The 27,856-nt window shown below is 40.4% G+C and overlaps 1 protein-coding gene across 1 annotated transcript in view; it reads left to right on the top strand.

The window, feature by feature from the left end:
- nrip1a (nuclear receptor interacting protein 1a) overlaps nt 1-20,816 on the top strand; it is a 42,918-nt gene extending 22,102 nt beyond the window's left edge. Inside the window, 2 exon segments of the mRNA XM_036564746.1 lie at nt 14,412-17,702; nt 17,704-20,816. Coding sequence (XP_036420639.1) covers nt 14,772-17,702; nt 17,704-18,135 — 3,363 coding nt within the window. The 5' untranslated portion in view covers nt 14,412-14,771 and the 3' untranslated portion in view covers nt 18,136-20,816.
- Nucleotides 20,817-27,856: the final 7,040 nt, after the last annotated feature.

The raw sequence follows: 27,856 nt of genomic DNA on the forward strand, positions 1-27,856 counted from the left end.
GTTAACCTCTTAAACCTTAAGGGCCATTGTGTAGTCCCTACTATAGTTAATCACTCTCATAATTATGTAGCTTGCATAGTAGATGAAAAATGTATACTATCTACTAAAAAAAAGTTTTAAAATTAGTAACTGGATAGTACGTTTTGGGTTCATGCAGTCAAAAAGTACAGAGCAATTATGTTGGCAATAAATCAGTCTTCTTCAAAGTTTCTATATAGACCACCAAAACTGTCCCCATCAGATAAACAGTACTTAAAGCTTTCATCCTTGAGAGAGAGGAGAAAATCAAGCTCCACTCTAAACACTAAAGCTAGACATGTGAGAGATGTGAAGTAAGGCTTTATGGACTGATAGTCTACAGTTGTAACTGGGATTACTTGGATCATGAGAAGCAGAACCTGGAACCTACTTCTAAGACTGAACTTTGCAGGTATGGAAAAACATCCATGCAGATTTCTTTGACAAACTGAAACCATGTCTCTCGAAAGGAATGGAAGGTGTAATAAAGGCAAAAGTAGACACACTATATACTGAAAAAAGGTGTTATTTTCTGTTAAATCTGTTGTCTTGTTTTTTCTGACACTGAAAAAATGAATAACTCCTACTTAACCGGTGTGATTTTTTTTGTATTTTGATTGAAAACACAGTTTCAGATATGAATGACAATGTATCCGAGTGTATTGTCAGCATGTCATTAGTTTTTATAGGGTTGCTTGTTAATAATTATCTGTGATGAATTATATGAAAAAATATATAGTGATAAGCTACCACATAGTGGCCCAGGCAAAAGTGGTGAATGTGGTTGGCCCATTTTCTGCTGAAGCCTAAATGGGCTTTCGTGCTGGTTAGGAGATTTAACCTCAGCTTATAGGCCACATACACATCTCATTTTACATTTATTCTCAGGTTTGTGTATGTATTCAAGGGAATGTGCTTGCCTGTGTTTGCAGTGTAGTGGCTCACATCCTCTCTGCTTATGCCCCTTTCTGAAGTTGTCAGGTTAAAAATAGGTTCCTTCCTTCCCTCACTGTACGATCTATTTGCTGCTATGGGCTAGAATCTGTAAGCCGTTCGCAGGGGAGAGCAGGCCTACCCCTCCAGCTTCTCATGTGGAGACAAGCGTTATCTTTGTACACGCCACTGCTATGACAAGCATTTCTGTGATTCTGCAGGAAAACGAGTCGTTTGAAAGGGAAACGGCTTTTAAATTTAGCAGATGCTTGGACGTGTGTGTTTTATTATTCATGACACCTCCACAGCTGAAGAAAAAGGCTGAGGAACACACAAAGCACAATTGTCAACACATTTATTTAGAGTTTCACTACCCAAATTTGAACTTTCTACCTGCAAGGAACTGCAGAAAACTTGACCAGCCTTAAGCTGTGTGGCACTACTGGTTCTGTTTTCTGACTTAACAAATGTAAAAAATGAATAATAATATTGTGACATTTTGTGGTATTATATGTTATATATATTGTAAGTATTGTGATAATATATTTTTGCCATATTGCCCACCCCTAATTCATGATGATACAGACTAGATCTGGTTCACTGGCTGCAAATGCCTCATGATTAATTGTTCAATGAGGAAACACAAAAAATAATTCAGCAGAGTGCCTGTTGTGTGCTTTATGCCAACTCCTCATGCTACCTATTGGAGGTTATCAGACAGATTTGCTTGTTGTCTTTGATTTAAAATTAAAGTAGTAGTTTCAATTTAAGTCTTGCCGTTCCTTATCTAACTTGCCTTCAGCCCTGTTTCCATCAGAGCCCGGTCACATCCTTGAAAAGTCTCTGTTCTTCTGGGCTCCCGATTTTGGCTCTGATGACTGCAGAGACTTGACGGTCTTATTAACTTCTCTCCCATCTAGGGAAAAGGCAGGGGACCCAGGCTCTCTCTTCCTTTTAATGTGCTGGCTTTTCTTCAATCATTTAATTAAGAATGGGGAGATTATTCAGCCCAGAGTCAGCTCCCTCTCCCTTCCAGGGCCTCATTTATCTCTGATTAAACTTGTAATATTCAGTAACTGTACTTGCCTGCTCTTTTCCGGGGCATGGGAAGAAACGGGAGAGATTGTGACAGCGAGGAAAAAAAGGAAAAAAAGAAGAACCTGAGGGCTGTATGAGCGCTGTGGAAAAGTACAGGGGAAGGTGAACATGGTCCTTCTGAGAACTCCTGTCCTTACTGCATCGTCAGCTCTTTTTGGAGCTGCGCTTCTGCAACTGACATGTTGGGTGGTTCTAATGCTGACCGATATATTGTCCATACTGATCTGTCGGTATTGATTAGACAAAAACAATATTGATTGCTGTAGATAAATAACCAAAATACATATTTAAGTGCTTTATGTTTACTTTCTCAAAATGTGTTACCTTTTAACACAGACTACCAGTAACCCCTCAATGCCCCCACCGGTGAGTCCTAGATTTCCATTTGTCACTCCTGTAAGAGTAACTTGCATTGTTGTGGTTAATAATAACCCTTAGCATGTAACAATTCTGGCAATTTTAAAGAGATAGCTTCAATATCAGTCGGCAGTCAGGTGTTTTCTATGGCCTCTCCAGTCCGGTGACATAACACATCTACGTATGATCCACTGGAAGAGAGCTGCGTGCATGGCCGACAGATATATGGGGATGCATTTCCGGCATGACACTGGTACCATTCGAGGCGCTATATAACCGGAGCCAGGTTTCTCAGTAGAGCGTGACACTGGCTGTAAACACAGAGATATGCTATTATGAGCTAGATAAAGTAGGCGTGAACGTGGCCACCTCTCTTGCTCCCTGGCCCTTTTGGGTGGAAGCGAATAACCCCATAAACTCTTTGGGCTTGTATGTGGGCCTACACTTCAGCTCCTCACTAAGTAATTATATATGTTAATAGTAATGCTGGGCATTATTGAAATAATTCAGTAACACAATGTATAAAACTTATAAGTTGAGATTTATGTTAAAAACACCTAAAACAAATTAACAGACTATGGTTAAATAACAAATTATCATAAATTACAGCCCAATCAAAACAAGCTTTGTTTTAGCACAGAACACCCATACTCATGAAGGATCCATTTATTGATTTTTATTAATGATGTGATATATTTCTGAAATATAGGTTTTATTTAGGTTGTGTAGATTTACGGCTGTTCATGTTTTATAGGAATCAGCCAAACTGGTTAGCTGGCCTCCTAGTTGTCTCCACCTGGTAGCTCTGTGGCGGCTAAACAAGAGACTGAGGATGGTCAGCTTTTTCACCTGATTGTTGTTGAATGGTCACAGCTCTAGCCAAACAAATGAATGTGTATTTGGCTAATTCTCTTTGTTTAAACATTGTTTACTATTTTAATGTCTTTCAGTATTGTATCTCGCTTTCAAAAAAGGGAAATAAACTTGTGAAGGCATAGGAGGAAGTGTGGCTGTATGTTAGCTTGTAGCTAAGAATACCTGGGTATCACAGCTTTTTATATTCCAATATCATAAGTAATCGTTAAGAAATTGCCATTTTCTACTGGTTTTATGATAAAATGTTTTGTTTAAAAATAGTGATGAATAAGCCTTCATCTCTGAAAATTGTCAGGAAACCAAAAGAATTATAGTGTGGTCTCATGGGTTAAGAAAAGACAAAGCTTTAGAATATTAAATAAGAAACGAATAGCAAAATAATGAAGGAGTATTTGGGCGAGCCCTAATTTTGAACTGTTCAGCACACAGTTGATGACACACGTGGATATAATGCTCATTATCTATCAATACGCCTAAAACTGAGAATCAGCACCACCGGCACAGCATACTGGAATTGACGATGAATCACACAGCACTAATATAGTTTTGTAGTAATTACTGAATAATTCATAGTAGTTACTGAATAATTTGTAGTAGTTACTGGATAATACGTCGTAAGATTGATAACCGAACGATACGAATAGAGTTCAAGGGGTTAACATATCGCTGTAATTGGCACCCACAGCTGCTTGTCCTTTCAGCCGACAGGAGGGGATGTTTTTTCCCTCCCCACCTCTCTCTCTTTTTCCCGCTCTCTCTCCTGCTCTTGCTCGCCCAGTCGCTCTCTTTCTCTTTCTGCAGCCCCCGCTTTGTGTGACAGCTGCCTAATTGGGCATTCTCCCCTCGTAGCGAGGCTGCCTCCTCCGGCCTCGGCTGCCGACGAATGGCAGCGGATTACAGATGAGGACACAGTGACCCATTCGACCTTCTCCCAGCGAGGGGGGGAGCAGGGGGAGGGGCCTGAGCGGGTTTGGGTGCAGGGTGGGGGGGTGGCGGCGCAGTGCCTCGGGTCACTGGAGGATGAGGTCGTGAGAAGGTGGACGATTTGCCAGGTGGCCAATGACAGAGTGTCACATGACAGTAGCCTGATGTCAGTATGTCAAGGACAAAGATAGTGGTAATGCGCCCCCCCACCCCAAACCATTACACACGCACATTAGCGCACATATAAATGTGCTTTTGCCCCAGCAGCTCCCTCTCTTCTCTCTCTGCAGTCCTAAAGCAGTGAAATGAGAGGCAGTCAATTCCTATGAGTGCTTTAGTTTGTTCGTTTGTTTTTTTCCTCCCTCTCTCTCTCTCTCTCTCTCTCTCTCTCTCTCTCTCTCGTTCTCTCTCTCTCTCTCTCTCATTTTCCCTCACCCTGCTCTCATTTGCATGTCATTTTTTTTCCTCTCTCTTTCTGTCAGTCTTCCTTTTCCTCGCCCACCCTCCTACTGTGTAGGAAACAGCATCAGGGAGGTCGAATCCTTCTGTTTGAGAGTGATAATGATGCTCGTTATGTACTGAGTAACCCTTCAATGCTCTGGGTGGTATTATTGACAGAAGGGGGACATCTCCTGTCAAACCGAATTGTCTTGAAAACCAAACAGCCCTTACATTGTGAGTATGAGACATTATTGGACGTAAAATCCTTATATCCTTTGTTATTATTGATGCACTGATATGGAAATTGTGCGTTGATACATAAGCGATAACACATGTTTATTCATGTGGCAGAATGAGTTTAAAGTGAGAAAACCCTTTAAGACCTACAGTAATACAACAAGAAACTGAGATTTCTGTAGTGTTGTATAACATGTCTTATTATAATTTATATCTTCACCTCCTGTTATATATTTTGTACTACATTATAGTAATTTATGATACTTATTTAGTGTCCTGTAGTAAACAATAGTAATTGTCTAAATATATGATTAGATTCTCATAGGAATCCTGTAGAAACTCCTACATGTGTGTATGTAGTAGTACTATATGGCTATGTACAAAAGCCAGAGACCACCCTTCACTTGTTTCACTTAAAAAGATATATTTCACATACTATATACTATACTTTCAGTATTATTATATTTTTGGTGTATTATATTATTTTATTGTAAGCATATTTTATTATTTTGTTTAAACTCCTGTTTTCTCACGTATTTCCTTTTGACTTCCCCCTTCCTTATGCAAGTGAATTATCTTATCTTATATTTCCTGAGAAATATTTAAAAAAATGAATAACTTGTACTTGACTGTAAATTAAAGGGGATTAAAAACATATATATATATTTAAAAACAAATCTGTGTAAGTCAGTGGTTGGTCTCTGACTTTTGCCAAGTGCTGTATGTCATCAAATGTACTGTTCATCATCTGTACACCATCCCGATATACATCAATCAAATACTAGATTGAAATATATGTCTAACCTCTCTCCAATACTGATATTTTTTTAGCAGTTATCTGCTGATGTTGATATGATTCCGATATCATAGCACATCCCTACGCTAAACTGACAGCAAGGATTTACACTCAGATTATACTGACACCTGATGCCCTGTAGTGACGGCATGGTAGTTCAGGCTTGCATGCATGCATAAATGCATCGGCTGGTTAACAAACAAAGTAATCACAGCAAGTATGGTCTTTCTTCAGCTTAGATGTATTCTCTCTCTCTCTCTCCCTCTCTCTCTCTCTCTCTCTCTCTCTCTCTGCTAGACGAAGAAAAAAAATTCTATTGCTAAGTGCTGCAGGGCAAGTTCAAGCAATAAAGGTCTTGTCCATTCAAGCATCTCAGCTGGGCTTAGCTTTCTTCCTTCAGCATAGTGAAGAAGCCATAGCAAAGCCCCGTTCTTCCTCTATTACACACACACACACACACACACAAGCACTAGTGTAGTATAAAAGTGAGTGTGTGGTGACGGAGTGGAGCATCCTCTAAGGCAGAGAGTGCCTGCGCCTCGCTCTTGTCACTCTGCCAGGATGCAATATCGTTCAGCCGAGGTGGAAAGCCGTCACTAGTAAAATATGATGAATTATCCCTGCCCGGCAGAGAGCTCTTTGTGTGGGCACAGGAGCGCCACTGTGTGTGTCTGTGCATTTGGAAGAGTGAAAGAGGGTAAGCCTCGGTGTTTTTGTGTTTGCATGAAATATGTATATTTTATGAAACCATAGCAATACACTAATATTCGCATACATAAACATAACTGGTAAACATGATGAGTGATGTGATGTCTTACATTAATACCACATTTATTGTACCCAACAGGTGAGATTGTTTTAGAAATGCAGTTGCGCTGGTTAAATGTGCTCGGTATGGCACACAGATATCATGCCTGTACGAAAAGCTGGCAGGTTTCACTCATCGGACTAAACAGCTTCAGGTCTCAGGAAAACAATGTTCTCGTACAACAGGTGAAAAGTGCTGTTTCAAACGGCCACAGGTGAAATGGCTTCGGAGAAAATATCAATTCAAAGCTAAGTGTCTACAAACTCAGTTTAGTGGCCAAATTAAAGATGACATCACACTGCCACCACGACATTTGCTGAAATCTACTATTATGATGTTCTTTTAATCGACGAAAGATTAAAACTCATACACTATCACCACGTTTGGTCCAGCAGCCACTCCGTTGCAAAATTAATGGGTAAAAACATAAACTATTTTCTACACATTTGCCTGAATAAACGGACACTGGCCTACGAGGGCATGAGTGCAGCTATGGCTGAACGATTTGGGGAAAATATATAATAGCGATTTTTCTGGCTGCAAATTGCAAATTAAATTGCAGTAATTTTCCATAATTTGAGGTCCAGGTCTCTTTTCTTTGGCCCAAAAGACCAGCATATCCATTTTTCTCCTTTAGATTTGAACTCTAAACATTCTGTGCCAGTTAGTTGTGGTTGTGATGTCACATCACACCAGTGTTTGGTTAGAAAACTGCAATGAAATTTGCTCTAAATTTTCTATAAAAATGATGAATTTTTCTGCCCTAAGTGCAGCACGCAGGAGAGTGGGAGAGTGAGTGTGTGTGCGTGGGCGGGCAGTGGGGTTACTGCAGGTTTCATGGTGACCTTGTTGTGCGTGCACTTAGCTGCTATTCAGCGCTGGGCTGCACTGAGCAAGCCCTCTAATCCCACACTGTAGGACACACGCACACTCTTGATTAGTGGCAGTGGTTATGTGGTTATCTGCACAGAGGACAAAACTGCTGCCCTCTGTGTACTGGTCAGCACTGGGGCTCGCTGAGGTGTCAACCAGAAAGAGAGAGTGAGAGAAAGACAGACAAAAAAAGGGGTAGAGAGATTGAGAGGAAAATAGGGGAGAAAAAAAGAGAGGGAGAGAAAGAAAGACAGAGAGAAAAGGGGGTTAAAGAAAGAAATGAGCAATAAAAGAGAGAAAGTAAGAAAGAAAGAGCAACACACCAGAAAATGAGAGAAAGACAAAGAGAGTAAGAGAAACAGAAAAGAGTGTAGGATAGAGGAAAAATAGGGGAGGAAGCAGAGAGAGAGAGTAAGAAAGAGAGTGACACATCAGAAAGAGTGTGTGAAAGACAGAGAGACAGAGAAAGATTTTGAGACAGAAAAAGAGAGGGAGATAAAAAAAGGGTGAGAGAGCTAGAGAGACAGTTGAAAAGAAAGAATGAGAGAAAGAAAGAAAAAGGTGTGAAGAGATAGAGACAGTTAAAGATAATGAGAGAAGGAAGAAGTGCGAGAGAAAAAGTGACACATCAGAAAGTGTGTGAAAGACAGAAAGATTGTGAGACAGAAAAAGAGAAAGGGAGAGAATAAAGGGGGAGAGAGCTAGAGAGACAGTTGAAGATAGAGAGAGAAAGAGAGCGAGAGAGAGACTGACTGTCTGACTGAGGGAGGGGTGCTATGGAGATGTATTAGTATTCAGAACACTTTTCCAGCCTGCAGAGCAAATTGATTACTCCACTGTACCTGTTCTTGGCATCACAGCTCAGCAAGACGGCAGGAGTGTATAGTGAGTGTGTGTGTTGGTATGGCTGAGAGCCTCCCTGCCTGGTTACTGTGACCTTTAAGGGTCCGAGACGAGAACACTTACAGGAGTGTGCTGTTTACATTCTGACAGAGCTGGTCCCTTTTGTTGTGCTTTGGCTTTGTGCTGTGTTGTGACTTATCTGAAGGTTTTGAAGGTATGAGAATACGCGAACCCTCAGCTGAGTGAATGCATAGTTGTAAACAAAGATGGGAATGTTGACATGACAGCATCTGTTTCATACTACAGAGATAACAATTGAATTCCTTAAACTTCGGAAACACACTCATTTCTAAATAACTGCTTGGAAAACAATGCAAAATGAGTCAGTTATTGTTAAGTATTATGAAGATAGAGGGATATCTGAATGTTAAGGGGTTAAACTATAAATGCTCTACTATACACATCTTGGTTTTGGTCACTTTTATCAACTGTCATCAAGACTGGATAATTATTATTATTCCTATAAGCAGAACAGAAATTTGGGAGCGTTTCAATTAACAGCCCTGAAAATGGGAGCTTTCTCACCAGAAATCTGTGTGCTAACTTTCAGCTGTTTGGTCAGCACCTCAGGGATGCGGGTGTTTGTCATTAAACTTTAAGTTACGATGACATCTTGTGTTACTTAGACATTTTTTAATGCATTCATTTTTACACTAAACTGTAGAAGTATATTTCTCGGGACTTGGGTGGTTTTCCAGAGTTGTGTTAATGTGTTAATCCGTGTTGGGTTAGATATGTACTGTGTGGGCAAAACCAATTTAAGAAGACTTTTTGTTTAGAGAGAGGAAGTAGTTGATGACATTAGCAGAAATGCACGCAACATGCTCCAAGCCTTTGGTTGAATCTTATGGGACCCCTATACATGATCGCTATCTTCTCTGTCATGTGTCGTCTGCCAGTGTACGGGAGCATATTTGTTCTGATCTTGCTTTGGGAGTGAGAGGCTTATCACACAAATTCTGTAGCACATAGCTGATAATGAAAATATGTTTAAGAATCTGCCATTAGTTGCTTTGTATACTGGTAGTTATGAAAGACTGAATTAGTTAGTAAGTTAGTAAGATAACTTTCCAGCTTTGTGTAACGCTACAGCAGCACCTAATAACATGGGCACAAAAAGTTAAGGTAATCAATATTTTTCTTCTATCGCATTATGTTGAGCCAATCATAGCAGTCATAAGCAGCCTGTTTACAGCAGGAACAGTTCTTATTATTGGCACAGGTGACAAAGGTGCTTTATTGTACTGATTTCACAATGATTCTTGCACTGTTATTTGGGTAAATTTAGATACAGTGCCAAGAAGTGTATCTGTGCAAGCAGAATTATTTTTAATCGTCAATATATCCAGTGATTTCCATTATGAGATTTTTGTTTTAAGTCATTTTAGCTAGTAAAACTTTTCTCACATTCGCAGTTTGCATTGGGCATGCATTATTGTGTGAAACAAGCAAAGTGATGTTGCCCAAAATGTCATTGTTAAGCGTATAAATATTTGTGTACATATGCACAAGATCACAAAAGTTCATCTATTTTTTACTTTCTTTCTCTTATGTGAGATCTGTAATTGTTAACCTCAGTTATGTAGGTCACAGTGTTCACTTTCTTTGCAGGGTCAGGCCCATTTTGATAAGTCTCACTCCCAGCAGTTCACATAGCACGGCTCTTAATGTGCTACCACAGTTCTGTGGAATAATCATCGTCTAATGGTCCCAGACTGATTCCCATGGCTACTGCAATTTTCCTCCCAGGAAATTGGGCCATTTTCCACAGCCAATTAGTAGTGGGCTGCAAACATTTTGCTTTTTCCCTCGTCCCAGGTTCTGCCTGTAATCATATTTGGCCTTGAGTAGTACCCGTGTACTCAATATGATTTTAGCATGTCATATCTATCTTGTTAGATGTGGCAGACATTGATGGATGGTCTTCAGTGTGACTGGATGAACTAGCCTTGTCTTCTCTGAGGATTGCCGTTAACAGTACTCCACTGCCATAAATCTGCAAGTCTGAGGTCAAGGCCGTAACTCGTGACAGCTCTCTGAAACGATATTTGGAGAAGTCTAGCGATAGTCAACATGCTGTGTATTTGTGTCGACCTGTGTGTGGATTCCTTCTGGTTTGGACGGACACGGTGCTTGTTTACCCCCTCATGCTTGACCCTGTGAAAGTGCAGCTTGTCTTTGGGTTGCAGCAATTTAGGTCAAGCTCATGCTTTTAACCCCAGTCTGATTGGTGGAACTCTAATGAGGGGGCGTGCTCCAGCTGGGAAATGTCAGTGCGTGATGCCCGTCATGCTCCTCTGGAAGTAGGTCACAGTGACCTAGTTCGAGTGGTCCGTGGCCGCGATCGACTGAGTCACCAGACGCTATCTTAGGAATGTGTTGTTGCAGTTCCACGGGCTTGCGTGCCTCTGTGCAACCAGAGGATAATCACAGCACGTCACTTATTGTGTCGATGCTGGGCCGTGTCAACCTTGAGCTCCCATTTAATGCTGAGGCCACATCTGCGCAGTAAAGAGTTGTCAGACGCTGGATGTGAACGCGCAGAGCAAGGGCAGGTTTGTCACTTTTTATTAGGACCTAATGCTTTGTATGGGCGCCAGCTGTTGCATCAACTCAAACAGCCCTGGCTGAGTGAATGACCTTGACTTCAAACAGGGTGTGCAGCAGGTTCTGCTTCTTTTCGCCTCATCATGCATTTTAAATAGCGTAAATGGATTACGATTTCTGGACCATGGACATAATTTATGATATGGTATTTTTTTGGGGAGCTCAATTAATCTTCTACCTTGCAGTTGAGAAATGAAAGATCCAGTCCGGATATCAAGTCCTTTCCATTTATATCGGGCCCCTCATTTTGCAGGGATTTTTCCCCCAGGAGACACGTTCAGGAGTGTCTTCAACCATCTCTTATGGTGATAATATCGTGACATCATAGCTGTGAATAGAACAGCGAGCACAGGGTCATATATAACCAGGATTTTGTCAAAGATAGCATAATCACTGTTCACACATTTATTCATGAGCTCACTCCTAAATCAAACTGGCTCTCCTATTCTTTTTTTCCAGGGTATAGGTGTGATGAAAGATGTAGTCTCAGACCAAACAAACCATTTTGTAAGGGAGCCGGCTCATAGTCCTGGCATGGAGAGGTACCGGCAAAGCGCTTACATGTTTGTTTATGAATCATGGAGTATCATTTCACACACCTATGTTGTGTTAGCTTACCAAGCAAAAGAACCCAACTGACAAAAGCATTGAATGAATTGTCAATAACGTTTGCAGCAATCGATTAAATCAGCTTTCTGACACCTTCTGACATAGCAGCAGTGATGGTTTGTCACAAAGGACCGGAGCTCCATTCAGTATGACCGAACAAAAGAGATTTATCTCCCAGAGACATGCTTTATTAAACCAGAATTCCTAGGAAGGATTTCACTACAAAGTATTTGCTGAACTCCTGATCTTTTATAGATCTATACTGTCCACTCACACCTTACAAGACTCTTTGAGGTTCATTAGGAATATGAACAAGTCTGTTGTTTAATAATTGGCCACTATTAACTTTACAGAGATGTGCGTCCAGGATTCCACATCAGAGGTTTCTCATTCAGATTCTCTATTATATGAGTTAAAACTCTAAGGGAGTTTGTCACTCATAACCCTTTGCCTTATGGAACTTCAGCTTGACAAGGTCGTGGGATCTTCCTCCCCTTCATGGCCCCCTGAAAGCAAAGCCAGCAAAGGTGCCAATTAGCAGTAGCAAAAAGCCGTGCTCTGACATTGCAGTGACCACTGAGCTCTGACAGGGTCAGCCTTGTGCGCATCTCACTACCGAATGGATGCCTAGTGTCCTGTTTGATAATGATTCTGCCATTTTCTAAATGGACCAGTAACTACTATTCATCATAACAGGTCAGACAAAGCTAGCTGTAGTGGATTTTCAGAAGGAATAAATTTGGTGGAAACACAGCTTGGACAGAGGGACTTGTCAAGAGGTCTGATGAACCTGTTGGAATTTCATGGGGCTTTTTGAGTGCAATTTAAGAGAATGGTTCGGCAACTCACACAATTTTCTACTCACCCCAGATAAAGTTGATCAGCCAAAACATGTTTGGTGTCCAGATTTCACATCTGGACACCAAACATGTTTGGATGTCTGGACACCAAAACATGTTTTAAATTTCTCAAATGTCAAAAACTGAAGGGCTGAAACTTTTTCTCTTTCCACTTAAACATTTCCCTGAAGAGATTTTATACATCTCACTTGATTAAAGGAAAAACTAAAGGCCAAAATTCACTTAAGATGTTTATGCAAGTGACCGCAGGCCTTTTTTGTGAACAACAGCATATCCATTTTCTCTGGTTTGAGGTTTGAACACTGAATATAGTGAGCTAGTGAATAGGCCATTCACAAGGCAGTTCACAAGCTCTGTGTTGTTAGGTTGAGTTCCCCCCACGTAAAACTTGTTAAAGCAATGTTTTTTATAGTTTAACCTATGACTAAAGTTGAAGCTCTTGCACTCTTTCAAATTAAGATGTCAATACATAAATGATTAATCTTTCAGCACTAGTATCTATGGAAAAGATGTAGGTGACTGTTGAATTCTAGTGTTTGTTGGTACCTCTAGCTTCAAACTCCAGTGCTAAACTAAAGAAGTCCTGGCTGATTGAATACATTGGAAAATTTTATGAAAGTGACGTAAATCTGCTTTTTCACCAAACCATTCTTCAAACACTTGGTCCAGCATGCATGAGTCTAAGATGGTATATGTGTAGGTGTTGGAGGTACATTTTGAGACAGTGTGGTTAGAAAGTCATCAGTACTATGACTTCACTTGGCAGGTGTACCATCTGTGGGCACTGACGCAGCTCTAGAGAACAGTGAACAGACAGAGAGAGAGATGGGGAAAGAGAGAAAGAGCTATGACATCAGAAGCTTTATCTACTTTTTCTCTGCCTTAACATAACTCACTTTGATCCATGTGCTGCACTTGACATCATGGAGTTGGCTACGTAGTCAGGGTTTATTGTCATTTACATACTGTATTAAGAATTGCAAGTGATATTAAGTGCTGATATGAAAACACTTGGTCTTTGTCAAAAGATTTAGAACATTTTGTGACTGATTATATTATAATGTATTCCCAGTTGTACATGAGTGATGTGGGATTAAAAAAAAAAAAAACAGGCCCCAAGCCAGTCTGCTGATGTCTAAATGCAAGCAGAGTTCTGACCTGGCAGTTGTGTGGGCTGTCTTGGCAAGAGTTCTGTCAAAACATTCAATCCTCTCTGGAATACCGCACTTTGTTGTTTTTGCTTAATATCCGTCAAATCAATCAAGGCTTCCACAATGTTCTGTGTATTCAAACCTAATGAGATTCAGCAGGCTAATTCTTACTGCTTTACTAAGAGACCAGTGAAGTGCAAAAAGCACAAGTTCATTATTGACTCCCAGCTGCCCTAGCAAGGTTTCTGTGCTAACCTCAATAGGGCATGCTTGCAGCACCTGGGACGAGAGGAGAGAAATGGAGCACTGATTGAATGCCTCTTAGTGTCTGAGCAAGGCTAATCCTTGGTCGTGATCTTCTGCGTGAGAAATAAAACGAGTCGCAGCTCTTCAAACGCCGTTGAGTGCATGCAAGAGCAGGCCCATATTTTCTGAGGTACTTCAAGTTGACTCCAAGCTTTATGCCCTTTCTCAGTTGTCCTTGTACATCAACAGACCTTTTATTTTACTCTGCTGGCAAACCTAAGTGTGAGAATCTGGCTCTCTAGTCAGATCCATTTTCATTTTCCATTAAGGCAAAAGTTATATATACTTGTTTCGGTATTTTATTGAATCTTTAATGTGTAAGGCATTATGAGCAGTATGTTACAGGATCTGTCTTATCATGAAGATGTTTTAGAGATGCATTAGGAATGCACAGTGATATCAAAATTCTAAACCAGGTGAATCTAGTTCCAGTTTCTACATTTTAGAAATGTTTATGTATCAGCATTAATATCAGCAGCTACAGATTTGAAAAATATCATAAAATCAGCATTGGGCCACAACTCAAATCAGTGCATCCCCAGTTTATATTGAATAGGATGTGTGCATCAGTTTCATTGTTTTAACTCTGTGTTTTTTCTCTTTTGTTTATACAGGGCCACCTCCAGCTGTGCCTGACGTCAGGAAATCAGGGTATAGGCATTTACCTCAGTTAGTACCCAAGTCCTTGAAGTTGACATGCTGCACGGTCCTGCATATGGAAGCTCAAATGGATCACAACATGACCCTATTCATATCTCAGCAGTGGCGACAATAAGTTAAGCCAACATATTATGTGTGCTCAAATTCTGCAGTGACAGAGGAACACCTCATCAAGTTGCATTTGTTCTCTTATATCTGTGGATTGGAAACTTTTGTTTTGAAGCCAAAAGCCATTAGATCTCTTGGTGGAAAGTAACTGCATTTTTTTTCCTCTGTCGTGGTGGCCAGCCATAGAAAGGACCATAATATTGAACATGACTCATGGGGAAGAGACTGGCCCTGAGACACACCAGGATTCTGCTGTTCTAACGTATCTGGAAGGCTTACTCATGCATCGGGTAGCAGGAGCACAAGGTGCCACGGCAACACAAAGAGGTGAGGCTGGCAACAGCAATGAGGAGCAGAGAAACAAGGAGACGACAGGGCTTACATTTCCCCATCGTAGCACTCAACAGGAGCAGGATAAAACAACTCCCCAAGGAGGGACTACACAACATCTCAAAAAAGCTCGCCTGCTCCGCTCAGAAGCCTGGACTGAACATGAGAGCAAAAGGAGGATGACACCCTCTGTTGAGGTTAATGGGCGGATGGAAGAACATCACAGTGGCCTGAATGGCTCATCGCAGTGTAAAGGAGAAAGCACGCTCCTAGCGAGCCTGCTCCAGTCGTTCAGCACAAGGCTCCAAAGTGTGGCCCTGTCACAGCAGATTGTCCAAAGCTTGATGCCGCAAGATGCCTCTAGTCCAGTCACTAAGCCTGACCAAGAAGACAAGGCACCCGGGCATGGCCATGGATCTGGCCCAAGTCATTTCAAAGGGATGACGGAAAACAGCAAAGTGCAGAATCCCAGCAGCAGTGAGCCATACCACCACCGACGGCCCAGTCAGGAGAGGTCATCAGAGTCTCCAATGGCACTGCAGCACAGTGCTCGCTCTCCCTCAACAGAATCCCTCCCTTGCACTGAGCGTCTGAAAGCTGTTGCTAATCTGGTAAATATCAGGTCGAGCCCTGCCCCTTCACCCAAACCCAGCGTGGCCTGCAGTCAACTGGCCCTACTGCTCTCTAGTGAGGCTCACCTGCAGCAGTATTCCAGAGAACAGGCTCTTAAAGCTCAACTAGCTGGGCGATCAGCCAGCGAAAGGCTTGCGGCCATGGCCACGCACCAAACCCAAGCAAAGAAACAGCCTACAACTTCCGGGCAGCCTCAGACAAACCAGGACGGACTAAGCTCCTTACACACCAAAAATGGGATACCTGCTCAAATGTCAACAAGCTCCAGCAGACAAAATCCAAACCTAAGTACAGGGCAAAGTAGGTCAGCAGGTTCAGTGCGGAGGACACATGCCTTCAGAGAGCGCCGACCTTTCGAGAGGCATGGCAGGCCATCACAGAACTGCAGCAGTCTGCTCCTTCAACTTCTCAACAGCCACAACACACCACAACGACTCAATTGCCAGGGTCACCTCATGGAAGACGTCAGCGTGTTCTCCAGTCGTGGCTCTCCTCTGTTCTCAGATAGTGAGCACTCAAACACTGGCAGCAGTCTACAAAAAGACAGCAGTGATGCTGAGAGCACTTACTCCAGTTGCTCTCCGATTGACCTCTCTGTAAAGAACAAAGTAAATATCCCAACACCGCTGTCTTCCTCATCTTCACCTGCTCTGGACAAGGTCACAGAGTCACTGAAAAGCAAATGGACATCAGAGAGTCCAATTGCAACAGTCCCCACAGAACCCAGAGAGGTACACGCTTGTTCTGAGATGAAACCTCACCACAAGGTTACCCTTTTGGAGTTGCTTCTCGACCACAAAAACAATGAGAAGGCAAGCAAAGGCTTTGATAATCCTGAGACACAGCCAGTAACAATCTCTAAGGCCAGTAGTGCGTCTACAAGCAGTCAAAGTCTTTTTTATACTGGTAGGTCTAAGGATACAAGGGAACTTAGCCCAACTTGTAGACTGAATACGAGAAGTCCTAAAGTACTGCCAACATTCTCCCAAGGCAGAGACTGCAACACACGTGCATCCCCATACACCCTGTGTAGCCCTTCTCATACACAGTCTGCCCCGTTGGATCTGTGTAAGACTAAACCACCTGCAAGTGGTGTAAGTTTCAAAGAAACCAACTTTAGTGCTAGCAAATTGTTGCAAGATTTAGCTCAATGTGGAAAACAAAACACAACCACTTCTCCCCCTCCAAAGGCTCCTTTACCTCCCACCAAAAGACAGACCCAAGAACTTAAAACTTCAAGTTCTGCAACTTTGCTAGAAAGACTTACTACTCCAACTCCAAAAAGCAGCACCCCAACATGGGAGGGAGCTCATGTGAAGGCCCCGGTTGCAGCAGAAGCAACACAACATGGGTCGGAAATTGAAAATCTCCTCGAGAGACGCACAGTCCTACAGCTTCTTTTGGGAAATAAATCCCAGAAAGAAAGAGTTGGTCATAAACGAAAGAAAGAATCTGGTAAGAGCGTTTCCATGGAAAAGCAACCAAACCACTCAAAAAGCCACAATAATTTGAATAGACCGTCACCAGACATTTCAGTGAAAACCGAGCCAGTGGACGATGGTGAAATGTATAATGATGGCAAAGTTGTGAAGCAGTGCCAGAACATGTTAGCAGAATCACCTAGACATAGCTCCCACACTCTTTATCAGGGAAGCATAAAGCAAGAACCACTGTCTCCAGTGGATGTCCCCAGAGATGGTCTTCTTTGTCATCTCCTACAACAGCAGCCCAGAACTTTTAAGCCAGTCATTTTAGAAGATTCAAATAAAGGCTTCATTAAAGAGGAACCAGTAGAGTATCAGGGACCAACCATCCCAAAGAAGAGGAAATATTCGGTTGAACCAGAGGACCATGCTGAAGTGAGGCAGCAAGGAGTGTGTAGCAGCCCTGGTAGCCAAAAGGCCAATAGTGATAGCTCAATCTCTGGAATTCCAGAGGCTCAGAAGTCCAGCAATCCATCCAGCCCTCCAGAAGCAGACAGTCCACCAGCTAAGTTTCCGCCGTGTGAATCTCCAAGTCATGAAAACCGTGGATTTAATGTTCTAAAGCAGCTTCTTCTTTCAGACAACTGCTTGAAAGAACTATCTCAGTCAAGGAGTACATTTAGTCCATTGACACATCCCATCCTAAATGGGAGTACAATCAAAGAACCACGTAACGGTGGTGAGCCTCAAAAGCCTTTGTCAGCGTCTGAGTCCCAGCGGTGTGTCTGCTGTAAGAGCAGGTACAAACAGACCACAATCTTTGTCAGATGTCCATGTAACCCTGCAGGATTCTTCCAGGTCAAAACCTGATGTCACTGCACAGAGGGACTCGAAAGCATCAGTTAGTGTGGTCAATGGTGATGAAAGAACACAAGACTGCCAACTGGACTCTCCGCGGTTGACTAAGGCTAACCCTATTTTGTACTATATGCTCCAGAGGAGCAATGCACATCTGGTTAGAGAAAGCCGGGAAGTTGAAGCAAGGTCAGGACAGTGCAGGGTGCAGAAAGAGGACTCTGAGGCCTTTGACCTCAAACTAAACTTGCAACAAAACCCACATAATCACAATGGGACTCACAGTTGTGACTCACCACGGCTTAACGGGTCACTGAAGAAATCTTAGTGAGGAAGCGGTTCTGAAGACTGTTTTAGAATGAAAATGTGCTTGTCTTTCTTCATGTTCCCTACTTGGTCTGTATTGCCATTTTTGTTTGTCAACAGATGAAAACTGAGCCATCTGATTTCACTCTTTGCCCTTTACTTGTTTTACTATTTACTTTACTGAATTTTGTAAGATCATAACCCCACTACTTCATTTCTGGCCATTGTTTTCTGGATGATTTTCATCCTCAAATACACAATGACAGATAAAAGAACAGATTCTAATTCAAAATTCTAGGGGCAGATTTACTGTTCTGCACATTTGTGAACCCCGTTTTGGCAATTAAAAGCATTTTTTACAAACGCTATCGAAGTGTCTTAAGAGCAGGTTTTGCCTAAATTAGAAATAATGACAATTTTGTTTTCTAAATGATTGTTAAAAGTACACACTGAAACTTTTCAGCTGTGCAGTCTGTGCAATCCTTCTGTACTGATGCTACTTGTTACGTCATGTACACTGTTGCTTCTGTTGCAGAAATGATGCATTGCACATTGATACATTGCTCAGGTGACCAGGATGCACACGATTAAATGGAAAGATTAATTTTACAGTATGACATGCTGAATCCAGATGCACTCAAATGTGTTTGAAAGTAATTTTAAAATAATCAAAATAATCGTGACTCATTACATCAAAATAATGTCTTCTTTTCTCAAAATAATTACTTACTGTATTGAAATAATCTGAATCAAATATTTTTTTTTGCTGAGTAATTACTATTAATTTATGTATTTATTTATTTAATTAATTTACTTGGCCATTATTCTGGCTTACTTACTAAGTCAAAATCTTAAGAAAATAAGTTACTATTTTGACCTGATCAGTCACAGTTTGAATCAAAGAATAATAAAAGCCTTTTTCTTCTCTTACCTGGTGGAAATGAGCCTCCATACAAAAAGCACGTGAGCCAAGCAGAGTTTTGTATTGAACTGCTCATGTTAATTCTGAAGTTGTGCCCATGTTCATTTGCATGGATTTTGCCTGCTATAACCTGCTATATTGGCCACCCCACAAGCACAAAGTGTCCATAGACTGTGGGTAATTGGCTCCTCTTTTAATAAATCTGCCCTTTAACCTAGTGTCACATTTAATGTGTTCACAGTTAACATGTTCTTGCCAATGTATTTGAATTAAATTAAAATGAACAGCTTATTTTCTTACATTGTTGAAGTTTTGATGCGTTATGTTACAGTGCGGGTGCAGGTCATGTTGATTGATGCACTAAGCAGATAATTACCTTTCCTTTTGATGTTATTGAGGGACTGACCTTGACCCATTGCAGCTTTCTTCATACAGGCATTCACATAAAATAACAATGCTTGGTCTTTTAAAGACATAATAAGTCCCTTTTCAGGAAGAATGGTGTCTTGCTCAATCTAGCCAATCCGTTCACCATCATAGATGGACAAAGTTCATCCGTTTGAAAACATGAAGTAGAATCTGTATGATATGTGATGCTTGTATACTTTGGTACTGGTGTTTTTATTACTCATTTATTTTGTTTTGTTCTAGTTTATTGTTTTGACTAATTTGTGAAATAACATTTCATTGCATCAAGCCAAGAGTTGAGATTTTCACAATAGCCCTACGAGCTCATAAAAAGATATAAAAACCTAAAGTTTAAGTTTAATCTGATGTTATGAATATGTCTTGGCATCAGCATGTGCCATAAATGTGTTGCATTATGCAAGAAATGTGAATTGTTGCATTAATATGAGACAAATCAAGCCTGTCGGAGATGTAGAGAGTGTTCTAGTTATGCGCAGAGGAGTATGTGTTATTTTAAGGAGTGTGTTGTGCTAATGAAGGGAGTACTGCGGTACAATTACCATTCCCCACATATGACAATGTATGGTCTTACATTTAACATATGGGAATTTAACATGTTATTTTTGTCCCCTCGATCTTAAAGACTCTTAGAAACTATATTTATGTACATACCGTAATGTTTATCTTTATGAAAGACAGCTATTTTATATGGATGAAAAGAGAAGCAGTTTAGTTTTGAAATTTCCTAAAGAGACTTCACAGTAATGGCTGTGTGAATATGTACATACTTTAGAGGATGTTTTTTTTTGTTTTCTTTTCTTTTTTTGTCCTTCTTTTGCCTTTTGCATGTGTCTCTTGGTAAAATGACAATAATCTGTTCTGCAACATGTTGTGTTATGTCAGATATTCAACAGTACACTGCTGCCTGTTGCATGCAGATGCATGAGAAGGTTCCTATGTATTACTGGACATGGGGGAATTCAAAGTCTTAAGCATAAATATTTTGTCATGAAGCCCGATATGTAAAATGTATTCTGTCTGTTTATTATGAGAAATAAACTGCTGAGCAAAATACTGTATTTGAACTTTTGAAACAGATGTGCATATGAAAATATTTATTTTGTTTTTATTCTATTTTATTTTTTACGAGAGGAAAACCAAACAGGTAAACCAATCACATCATGTACAGTACAGCGCAACTATGGATTACTACAACGCTTCAAAGATTTAACTTGGTTTTCAAAAAAAGTATTGTTTTGGAGCAGGATAACTGCAGCATATTGAATATTATTGTGATATCATTTTTTTGAAATGTATTCATTTTGGTGTTTTACTTGCACAGATTTTGAATAAAGTTCAAAAATGCACAATCAGAAGGAACTTTTTTTTGTCTTTTGTTTCCAGTAGGGATGCGCATTGCGAGAATCCGTAAGAGTTCATGAACGGGTATCCGATTAACCATAAGGGAAGGAAAAAGAAAAAAAATAAATAAAAGCTACTTCAGCTGAAATGACGTAGTGCTGGAACTGGAGGCTTTTTTAGGTGATAGCACTGGTGTTACAAGGCTAAAAAAATCAGTAGCACAAAATAGCAAGCAGATGAATACTGGAATACAGAAAAGTCACGATTTTCATGTGAATTAACACGTTTTTTGTACACTTCACATGTTAAAAAAATTGCAATTGCATGTGAAAAAATGTGATCACATGAAAAAAAAATACTTGTAAACATGTTTTTTGCACACTTCACATGTGAACTGTATGTGACTTTTCTGTAAGGGATTATTCAAAAAAAGCCTTTTTGACCTTTTTATGTTAAATGAGTAACGGAGGCTGCCTCCTCAGGCGTGAGCAGAAACTACAGCTAACAGGTGCAACACTAGATGCTGATGAGGACTCGTCATCTTATACAAGATATCTCCTCAGTGGATGACGTACCAACAGAGAAATATATAGCCATTGTTTCTATATATTATTCTACATATTATTATATTTACATGTTGCAGTTTCCCTGTGACTCAGTAAATATGCCTTGCCTAACAACTAACTGGAACATGGTTAGACTATTGCTCATTATCACAATCAGTGACCTTGTCTAGGACTTCCAGAAGGCCTCAACCTTTTTCCTCACAAAATTGATCCCACTCATTGTAAATCAGAAAGTTAATCAGATGCATTATGCCTTCAGTCCAGCTCCTAAAGTCCTAACCAATGGGAGAGCTAACTTGGCTGTACCTGCCTAGATGCAATGGTGGAAAAAAATCCTGATTGGGTAATTTTCCATTGGGAGTTTTCTAGAATTTAACCATTTTGTTAAAAGTTTTGTCCATCCAAAATGCAACAGTGAAATATGAGTATTACTGCAGTATGTTGCAGAGCTTAAATTGTAAAAAATCATTGTATTCATAGTTTTTGAAAGTGTTTTTAAAAAATGTAGCACTACTGGTTCCTTTTTCTGTGTTCCAACTGATCAGATGTCTGAAAATATAAATATTGTGACATACTGGACATCATGAAAAATTCTTGAAGTATCACAATGTTATATTTTTGCCATATCACCCATTTCTGGTTTTAATGCAACAAGCATGATGATACTGTGGAAATCGCATGCTTATGTATTTTAGGTCCCAGAAATCATTAAGCCTTCTCTGAATGGCTTGAAGGCTCTGAGGATTCCTCTTGATTAAACTATTAAACTACAGAAAACATATCACTTACATGGGGTGAAAATGTTGCCTTTTTTCTCATAGCAAATCTTATACAACATATTTTGACTAAATCTTCTCACTCTGTTAACCTTTCCTTCAACTTTGCTACATTTAGTACATTATCATTGTGCATTGGTCATTTTCTTTTGCTCCATGTTACAGTGAGATACTAACAAAAGCAACCTTTCCAAGTGAAGAAAGGACAGATTCTCTTAAAAGTCACATTTGGTCTTCACTAAAAGCATTTTTTAGCCAGAACCAACCTTGCTGCTGACCTAAATTTTTCCGCCGGGCCTTGTGTTGTGACCTTAATTCCTGCTGGTCGGCGTGACACAGACGTGAGAGGAAGCGATAGGGCAGAGATGGCCCCGTGCTTTGCCGGGGTCAGCATCAAGATAGATCAGTGACCTGTAAAGTGGAATCCTGGAAGAAAGGGACACTCTGCAAGAGAGAGCAAGCAGCCGCAGGCCTAAAGGTACACTGCTTCTTCTCAGGAACCAGAGTGAAGGAAGAGGTTCTCTTCTTTTATTTATATTCTCTCTCATATTCTCTTGCATCTCTCATGCACACGAGCATAAATCTGTCCAAAAAAAGAGCGAAACACATAATGTTAGTGGCACATGATCACACAAAATGTCTTGTAGGATGTCATTCAGGTGCCTTTGAGTGATCTTAGCAATACCTCGTGCACCCCAAGCAAGGAAAATCATGAAAGACTGCTTCGGAATCTAATCTTTCTTTTATATTTCGCTGTGAAACTGGGTCATATCATCTATGGCTTCCTTTTTTTGTGTCAGAAAGTGGGGTGGGGGGTCGGGGGAGGCAGAAATGTGTGCACTGACAGGATTAACTTCCTGTTAAAGCAGTTTCAGACCTCAATAACCATGACTTATGAAAGGCATAAAGCTTTTAGAGGCATATAAACATACTCCGAAAGACAGTTTATCTCCTCCTGCAACCCTGTGATTGATAAAATGAGCCAAATGTGAGTGCTCATTCACTTCGCTCACGATTGCTGTTCGCTCTCTCTGAACTTGCCACTGCAGGGTGAGTTGCTAAAGCAGCATCCAGCGAGTGGAGGACACGCGCTCCATGTTCCCGCTGAGTTTCCTTTCCAGATCCGCTCCCTGGTAATTGGACGAGAGCTTGCGTGCATTTTTGTTGGATCAAAGAAAGTTGCACAGTTGGCATGAATCTGCCCATGTGGAACAATACATATAAAGCATGCCCCGCTCGGCTGATGATAGCTAATGACCCTTGCGCTTAAGTGGGAAATTCTAAATCATACATATGATTTATGGCACTGCGAGCTGCTCTCCTGGATTATGGCTGCCTGGCTCTCTTTCAGGCCGTGTCCTCGAGGCACGCACCCAAAAAGTCACAGTAACCTTAAGCCCAGGACTTCTCAGCTATGCATCTGTGCTTTTTGGAAGTGAAACACTCTGTTCTCATTTTCAACTTCCTTATCGTCTTTACAGCGTAGCCTATTTTTACTTGTCATTGCCTTACAGCGATGCACGCACTGTGATGAAATAGTGTATGTTCCACCAAACACTTACTTCACATGTGGTGATCTGTTTTGAAATCCATATGTATTTTTTATTAGGTTCATGCATAAACCACATCATGCATATTCCATGTTTGATCAAATACTCCAAGCCATAAAAGGCACCTCATGCGACCCAGTTATGTCTATGTAAATGACAGGAATATATCAGATGTACAGCAGCTTATGGGAGAGAGAGGATATGGATGGAGAGAGAGGAAAAAAACCTAGAACCTTTACATTATTGTCACTGTTGGAAAAGAAGAACTTACCTGTCAATGTAAGTGCAATAAGATTTTGTTCTAAGTGATTTAGGCCATTCTGATGGTCCATTCATCATGAAATTTTATAAAAAATTGAAACATTGTGAATTTTCAAATTATGCGAAAAACAAACAACCAAACTAGAGATACAAGGTTTTGGTCCGACAGTAACACTATGTTGAGGTTCTTCAATGTCAGGTTCACTCACAATTCATTTTCAAATATGGATCAACCACATACACTGTTAAACATGTCAGAGCCAGAAAGGTATTTTTAAGTGTTAGCAGAACTGCACTTGCTACCAACGGAAAGTTCTGTGAAGAACCATTTTTGTATATGAGGTGTCCAAAAACACTCTTAACAAAACAGGACACAAACAGTCCTTCTGGCAGTGCCAGAGCAACTTTTAGTTCCCTAAAGAACCATGGTTGAAAAAACGATTTGTAAGTGTGAAGAACCTTTTAAAGGCTTCAAAAAAATCACACAATAAAAAGGTTCTTCCTAGAACTTTAAAACGATTGTTCACAGTCACACAAAAATGGTTCTCTTAAGAAACGTCAATTGAAAGGTTTTCAGGGAAAAGTAATTCTGCCAGAAAGACTTTTACAAAGTTGAAAGATAACAATTTAGTAGAAATTAGGGTCTTTGGCGTAGGCCCCGTCCTCGGTCTAGGTCTTGGAGCGTCGAGACCCTCGCTGATCCTGCCAGATAGAGACGGCAGGGGCGGAGCCTACCCCCTAGACAACCAGACAGGGACCCAGCTGGTGGTGGTGGGGAGGAAGGAAGGGACAGTCAAAACATAGACGCCTGAAAGCAGAACAGGTACGTAAGTCGAGTCATTTTAAAGACAGGTGTAGGCCTGTGATTGGTCAGGCGTAATGAATGAATGGATGACGTGGCGTTAGAGTCTTCCTGGCAGAACTTTCACTAAAGCTTCCATTTCTTTTGTGGCATTGTGAAAAGGACACTTTCTGCCAGTATTATTTTTAAGAGCGCATTTAAAAACAGGTACCATTAAGTGTTGTTTGAGTGATGCCATCGAAGAATAACTTCTGGATCTCTAAACAACCATGTTTGTAAAAGAGATTTGCGAGTTTCAAGAATTTTTTAAATGCTTAAATAACCTTTACATCATATAAATGTTCTATACTTTTTAAACCCATAACCTCCTGAAACCTTTGGGAAAACCTACATTATGTGGAGGTCCTTAAAACTTTAAAAAGGTTCTACACACTCAAAATCTTTTTCTAAAGAACCATCCATTGAATAGTATTTTAGGGAAATTGTTTATGGCGTTGCGCAAAGAACCTTTTCTGGCGCCATTATTTTTAACAGTACATGTGAACCAAGAAGTATTGTAAGTGACGCCATAGAAGAACCACTTTTGATTCTCTGAGGAACCATGTTTGAAAAAGAGAACTGTAACTGTGGCGAATCTTTTGAAGGCTTAAAGAGCCTGTGCGTACTATACAGGTTCCATACTAATTAAAGTGTTCTTCCTAGAACCTTTATATTATGTGGAGGTTCTTTAAACTTTGAAAAGGTTCTTCACACTCACTAATCTCCAAAAATATTTCTCATTGAAAGTTTTTTTTAGGGAGCAAATAGTGGTTCTCTTACTGGCAGTGCACCTGTTTATGCACTTTTATTTCATTTAGAGTCTAATGTTAAGGTTCTGTGAAGGTATAATAAAGGTTCCTAAACGGTTCATCACTTAGATATATGGGAAAACTCCTTTAATTGATTTAGAACCATCATATTTACAAAAGTGGTTCTTTAAAGAAAGCTTCATTAGGGAACTGAAAGTAGTTCTTCTATGTCATCACTCTGAAGAACCCTCATATCTTCCTTTTAGCACTCTTATTTTTTGGAGTGAAGGGTGAAGATGAGGGAAGTCGAAAAGGAAAGAACCGGTGGATGGGGTACATTAAGCTAGAAAGAAATAATCTAGAGGGATGTTTTTTTCCAGTTATATCGTTTCATCTCTTTGACGTGCATCACACAGTGCATCTGCATCTACAGTGAGTCAGCCCAGCAGGGGCCGGAGCTGTTCCAACCTGCATTGTTCTCAGACTCAAAGGGAAATAACTAACCTTGAGTGTGCTCGCTTTTAACTAGGCGGTCTTACAGAGTTCAAAGGGGTGCGGGGGTTAAATGAGTGTGGTATGGTGCACATGTGTGCGTGTGTGCGCTGAACAGTGTGGTTTTGTTTGCGGAGGAAAAGGCTGTCTGTGTCACACGTACACCCCCACCCCCACCCCCCCACCCCCTTCAGCTTCCACTTTATTTGATCTTCCAATGATTACCCTTTCCTTAAACTTCTCATAACCTTTGGTCTGGCAGTGAACTCTCCCCAGCGTACAGTACGTGTTTGTTAGGCTTGAACTGACAATAACCCCATGCTCGCCTTGACTACAGAAAAAAAAGGAACAGAAATTAAACAAATAAGTCCGAGACCAAGACCGAGGTCAAGCTCCGGTGCTTGACAACTGTTCGCTTGTCAGGGAACACAGACAGAGGAAAAAAAATACAGAAAATGCTAGCTTTGAAGTCGTGGCCTGCAGTGGACTATGGATAAAGTACAAAGAACTACTGATTCCAATAGCAGGGCTCTTTTTTTGACTGTGTCAATTATACTGTCTGTAAAAGTGGTGTGTTCGGAAAATGATATAATGCTAGATATGTCATATTGTTGTATTCTGCTTTTATTCAGTTACAATTAATTCTGAACCCTAAACCTTCTATTATTATAAAATATGACAATAAAGATTAAATGTGAGTAATAAACAATAATAAAAGACATTTTAGTCTTCAATAAATTCTTTGATATCTACTGTAAAACATGTAAGATATGTAAATATGAGGGTGAAATACAAAAGTATGGGCCTAAACCCATAGGGGTTTAGTTTTTTTTTTTTATTTGATAAAGTTTCCTAAAAGGTTCTTGGCCTGAGTGGGTGGTTCTAGAAAGGTTATACACGGTTATAAAGGTTCTTCATACATCTTCTTTACAAAAATTATACTTGAACCCTCTGGGGTCTGAGGGCATTTTCTCGATTTTTGCATATTTCCTTAAATTTGCATTTAAAGGCTCTTGTATATGTAATATGATATCCATATGTTTCCTACCAAACACTCCATTATCTTTGTCGCTACTTTCCAAAATTCTGCAGCATTTTCAGCAGCTGCAAACTCTTTGCAAATCATTTTACATGCATCTCACACTTTCAGAAATAAAGGTATGAAACTGTCACTGGGGTAGTACCCCTTAAGTCACTGGGGCGGTACCCTCAAGGGTACATCTCAGTACCTTTAGTCAGGCAACATGATTGTTCCATAATCCATTGGAATTATATTTTCTAGGTTGTACTGACTCCACACACCCCGTCTCGTCTCCGGGCTTTTAATTTTATTGTTCTGTTTCAAAACATTAGGTTATGAAAAGGTACAAATCTGTACTTTTCAACTGGGAAAAATGTATTGAAGGTACGCAATTGGACCTTAAAACCACTGTTGTAACTTTGAGAGTACATTTACACTGTTTGTACCTCGAAGAACAAGAAAAGTACCTGCATCGTACCTTTATTTCTAACAGTGCAGATGTTGACTGAATGAAGATTGAAGGGTTTCTGGCATGATGGTTAAGTCTTTAGTGATCACCTGAGTATCCATTGGTCAGTTTCACACAAAATGTGCACATGTGTTTTTCAACCGCTCTTCATAGCCTCATAACTCTGGATGTGAGTCAAATACGATCTCGCAGTTAAATGAAATATCTATGGAAACATTGCATTTTTCAGTGTGAGGAAAAAACAAAAAACATATATTTAACAGAAAATTACACAAAAGCCTCAACAACTCAATAGAATATCAACTGTTCAGTATTTAGTAATTAGT

This window comes from Colossoma macropomum, unplaced genomic scaffold, assembly GCF_904425465.1.
Source record: "Colossoma macropomum unplaced genomic scaffold, Colossoma_macropomum, whole genome shotgun sequence".
Classification (NCBI taxonomy): Eukaryota; Metazoa; Chordata; class Actinopteri; order Characiformes; family Serrasalmidae; genus Colossoma; species Colossoma macropomum.